Source organism: Lacerta agilis, chromosome 6 (assembly GCF_009819535.1).
Source record: "Lacerta agilis isolate rLacAgi1 chromosome 6, rLacAgi1.pri, whole genome shotgun sequence".
Classification (NCBI taxonomy): Eukaryota; Metazoa; Chordata; class Lepidosauria; order Squamata; family Lacertidae; genus Lacerta; species Lacerta agilis.
In genome coordinates, this window is record NC_046317.1 from 39,389,849 (window position 1) to 39,394,860 (window position 5,012).

A 5,012-nucleotide genomic window follows, 5' to 3' on the forward strand; every position below is an offset into this window, starting at 1 on the left:
GGTCTGAATCTGCATAGAATAACTACAATATAGCTAGTAAGCCTGGGCCTACAGAAGGGGAGGAGTTCAGCTCCAAAAAGAAACGAAACGATTGGCCAGCCCCCAGAATACAGTAGTAGACTTCAACAGGGTAATGGATGGGTGGGTGGCATTGCATATCCTCAAAACCCTTTGTTTTTAAAATCAAACCTCAGATTCAAGCACACAAAGTGTTCTAAGCTTGCTGACTCCCTTCTCCCTCTGTCAGAAAGGAGGTGGGACTTTTTGGTTTAAGGACTGCAGGCGATTGCTAACAGAAGATAAGGAACTCAAGTCTTCTAGTGGTCCTGCAATAATTTTTCTTAAGAAGCAGGCTGCTCAATTTCTTCTAATCCTGTGTTTGGCAATTATTTTAAGAACTAAGGTTCCCATTAGCGTGCATCAACATACTGGCTTTAAACCATACCACCACTCCAGGAAAAAGAGGCAGATGTGGATCACGAAGCTGGGTCATTGTCCACAACTCTAATTTCGTGAAAATAGATACTTTCAGAAATTGCTCAGGAACTATTGTGTCCAACAGTTGCTGAAAGGTCAACTTCTGCTAGAGGGTTCTGCTGTTGAAGAACTTGACCTACACAGCAGTGCTTCCTCCAGGCACTGCCCTCTCTAGCTTTTTGCTACTTCTCGGCAGGACAAGCAAATCTGCTTTAAAAGCAGAGCTCCTCTCAGGCACTGACATTGTCCCTCTTGGCCATTTTTGTGAAGCTGCAGTTTGCTTGCAAAACACAGTAACATGAGGAAATGAAACACAGTTAGTTGCCTAGCATTCTCCTTTTGCATGTAGTGGGGACAACTAATATGTTCATCATTTATCCTTGAAAACTTTAAACAATGGTGCTTCCAGATAGCAGCTTATTACAAATGGCTCATTTAGAGAAAGCAAATGGGCAAGAGGTGTTCTTTAACTTGCTGAAAATTCCATGGAAAGTGTAAAGCCAGATTAAATAGGGGGAAATACAGGCTGTCATTTTTATGCAAATGATGTTGTGTGGATGCTGCAAAAAAACTTGTATGTTTTAAAGAAGACAGTGAACAGATGACAGTGAGAGAATGATAAAAGGTAATATTCTAAGCCATAGCTGTAGTAGCAGCGGCAATGGCAGCGGCAGGGGTTTGGCCAGAAAATAAGGAAAGCTTTGCCAGGTCTATTTTATCTTTGTCAAAATGTATTTTCAGCCTTTTAATACTTTCTTACAACAGCATGGAAAATTCTTAGCACCACTCCCCTCTAGTCCTAGAGCACAGGAAGGCAACCTTAAGTCCTCAGCCTACTTTTATGTGATCCTCAGACTAATTTCCTGTAGGTGAGGGAAAAGTGAGGGAAAAGCAGGTTTCAGAAAGAGAGCTGGGGAAGAGAAGGGGTGGTTTGGCTCTGACCCCACCCATCATTGATATGTGGACTCTGACAGGTTACACTCAGCTACACACTGGAGGGTTAATCTGACTATGAGATGGAAATATCTAACTAGCTTTATGTACATTACAATCCACAATAATACATTCAGGTTAAAAAGATCACTATTTTAAACCCTGATGCTCAGAAATCTAATGGCAGGAGACATTTATTTATATAATCTTGATCAAAGACAACATAAAATGGCTGCCATGGGCAGCAAAAAAAAGACACAATGGTGCTTTCTACCAGTGAGTACCATTACAAAACAAGCACTGGTCATGCAAAAATTTTCTCAGATAATCGGTTCTACCCCAAAATTATCCTGAAATCCCCACTTCTCTGTATCACTCTTTCATCCTGTAACCCTCTCCAATTATATTTCTCTTCTTTCCCCTAGCTTTCTTTTCCACTAACAACCTACCTTTTTTCACAATTCACATCCAGTAAGTAATGTTTGTTTTCTCAGTACTGTATCCATGCACCTCTTTCTTAGGAGATCATGGTGCAATTTAGTTTAGGCTGTGACATATAGCCACTAGGAGCATGCTAGCTAACTGTTAGCCAATTAAAAACATCCATTGTCTACATTACTTACGTCAAACTCAAACCTTTAGCAATTAAAAGTTAAGACTTAACCTTTTTTGGGGGGGTCCCATGTTGTCTTATTTCTCCCAAAGGTGTTAGGAAGAAATGAATGAGGGAACAACCAGCCTTGGGTTATTTAAATATGGAAGATAAATGTATTTTTAATCTGTTACTTTTAACCTCAAGCAAACTCTTCTACGCTGTGGTTAAATCTTATTATTAAAGAGTCGAATCCTTAGGACAACATAAGCAGTGCCCAGCCTCTTTTATTTTATTTAGAAGCCTGCTTCCATACTCCTAGGCATGTTTTGGCCCACTGAGGCCTTGTGGGTTTCAGCAAAGCCACTTGGAGTAGGCTAGAGTGTATGCAATGCACAGTCTGCACCCACTGGGAGGGCCAATCCTTCCTTTGGAGGCCGAGTCTCTATGGTTAAAAGAACCCTGGGACCCTGGCAGTTGGGAAAGTAGCCATTAATCGGCTCCTGGCCCATCTCCCTTGCACTGAATATGCCTTGTCCTTCTGCAGACCAGGGAAAATGCAGTTCCTTCAAGAAGGAGACTAGCAGCACCAAGTTCACCGCCTCCCAGAACATATCTTGGCTGTGGGGTACAGCTGCCTATACTTCCTGGAGAATGGGTATTGACAGCAAATCCATCAGCGGCCTGGAGAAAATGGAAATGGAGGCCACTAGGTCTTGCACATACCCCCACCCCAAGCTCTGGTCTCGACTCTGGACAGTTGCTTGCCCCACTTCCTGGAGCTGTCAGGGAAACAGCAGTGGCAGCCCTGCACCCCCGCTTTTGTGCAAGGCTGTGGATGCAGTGGCCTCCCTAAACAGCAATCCGTTCTCTCTGTGCAAACATCGGCGCTGCCTGTCAGCAGCAGCTGTAACCAAAAAAGCGGCCTCTCCTCCACCTCCACCAGAGGAAGAGTATAGCTGTGAGTATGGATCAACGACTTACCTCATACTATGTTCCCTGGGTGGCGTGGTGAGCTGTGGCGCAACCCACACAGCAGTATGCCCGCTGGATGTGGTGAAGTGCCGCATGCAAGTAGAACCTACGCGCTATCGGGGACTTTTTCAGGGGCTCAGTCTCACTGTGCAAGAGGAGGGAATGCGTGGTCTGGTCAAGGGGTGGGCTCCAACAGCCATAGGCTACTCCATGCAAGGACTTGCCAAGTTTGGCCTCTACGAGTACTTCAAGATACGTTACTCTGATTTGTTGGGTGATGAACAAGCTTATCTGTGGCGTACCAGCGTTTATCTCGCTGCTTCAGCCAGTGCTGAGTTTTTTGCTGACATTGCTTTGTCCCCAATGGAAGCTGCCAAGGTACGAATTCAGACCCAGCATGGCTTTGCCAACACACTGCGGGAGGCAGCTCCCAAGATGTACATTGAAGAAGGGCTGTGGGCTTTCTACAAGGGGGTGGCTCCACTCTGGATGCGGCAGATCCCTTACACCATGATGAAGTTTTCCTGCTTTGAAAGAACTGTAGAGGCTCTCTACAAATACGTCATGCCCAAACCACGGGATCAGTGCACCAAAATGGAACAACTTGGAGTCACATTTGTTGGTGGATATATTGCTGGAGTCTTTTGCGCTGTAGTCTCACACCCAGCTGATTCTGTGATATCTGTGCTCAATAAAGAAAAGGGCAGCACTGCTGTAGACGTCCTCAAGAAATTGGGCATGAAAGGCATCTGGAAAGGGCTATTTACCCGCATCTTAATGATTGGCACCCTCACTGCCCTGCAGTGGTTCATCTATGACTCAGTTAAGGTTTATCTCAAGCTACCCCGGCCCCCACCACCTGAGATGCCTGCTTCTTTGAAAAAGAAACTCTCTGAAAAATAGATCCGCGCTGTGAGGCTATACTGCTATGTTTCAAGGATGTCATATGTCATAGTTCTATAGGAATTTCTACTCTACTAATATGTGGTTATGAGTAGACTGTAGAAATCCATCACTCTTTTATTCTGAATCCAAAACTAAGCTGCACAGTGCTCCAACAACGTATTAAGTAAGCTACTTAAAATAACTACTTACTGCAACAAATGATTTAGCATAATATTTTTCCATATTTTATTTTGCTATTAATTGTGTTCAAAATTACATATTGCATAATTTGGTTTATAGTTTTTATAGGCTGTTAAATATTTTAAGGTTAACATAACCAGCTAATAGCAACTGCTAGATGAGTTGATTGTTTTAATACTGTTGTCATGCTCTGAAGATTATTGTCATTTGTCAAGTTGTTAGTATTCACTATCAGATGGCACCCTGATTATAATGAAGCAAGTTGTAGATCCCCGTGTACATTAGCTGTTTGAGACATCAAACATAATACTTTAATAAGTAGTACTCAAAAAGTTAGTGAGGTTGTTTTGGAGAATAGTTTTGAAGATCATAGATTTTGGTGAGAGAGCCTGTTTATGCATGCAGAAGAGCAGGGCATTTTATTTGATAGGTCTTGCCCTGTGCCTCATCATAAATCTCATTGAGAGTATCCTGGGCTTAAAAAATGATGAGCATCATACATGTTGGTAGCATTATATTGATTCAAATACCACAGTATGGAAAGGAAGTCCTCTATGCTTGGGGCTTGGCTGAAAGTTGAATTTATATGTTTCTTTAATGCGTATGTTGCACTTTCCCTAATATGTATAGTTCATTTACCTACAATTTCACGTGGACATTTGGTGTTCACATACTAAATAAAGTTATTGTAGTTACTGAGAAAATAAAAAGGCTTTCTTTCGAACAGTGTTTGCTAAAGCTTGCTTGCTTTATTTATTTATTTATTTATTTATTTACACTGCTTTTTCCAATTAAAGTTTAGTGATCCAACACAGCCCCTGCCCTAAGGCTTAGAATCTAAAATACACAACACAAAAGAAGAAGGTACAAAAGAAAAAAGCCAACTCAGGCATGAATTCTTAAACCAAAAAACTGCCCTACTTCTGGGACTACTTCTATTCTCTCCCTC

General features: G+C 42.3%; 1 protein-coding gene across 1 annotated transcript; it reads left to right on the forward strand.

The window, feature by feature from the left end:
• The first annotated feature begins 2,617 nt into the window (after positions 1-2,617).
• LOC117048356 (phosphate carrier protein, mitochondrial-like) lies at positions 2,618-4,766 on the forward strand. The gene has a single exon (XM_033152092.1). It carries the CDS (start codon positions 2,657-2,659, stop codon positions 3,878-3,880), a length of 1,224 nt encoding a protein of 407 aa, XP_033007983.1. The 5' UTR covers positions 2,618-2,656; the 3' UTR covers positions 3,881-4,766.
• Positions 4,767-5,012: the final 246 nt, after the last annotated feature.

Excerpts from the sequence above, each read along its gene's own strand:
- LOC117048356 (XM_033152092.1), top strand. The coding sequence starts at position 2,657 with ATGGGTATTGACAGCAAATCCATCAGCGGCCTGGAGAAAATGGAAATG.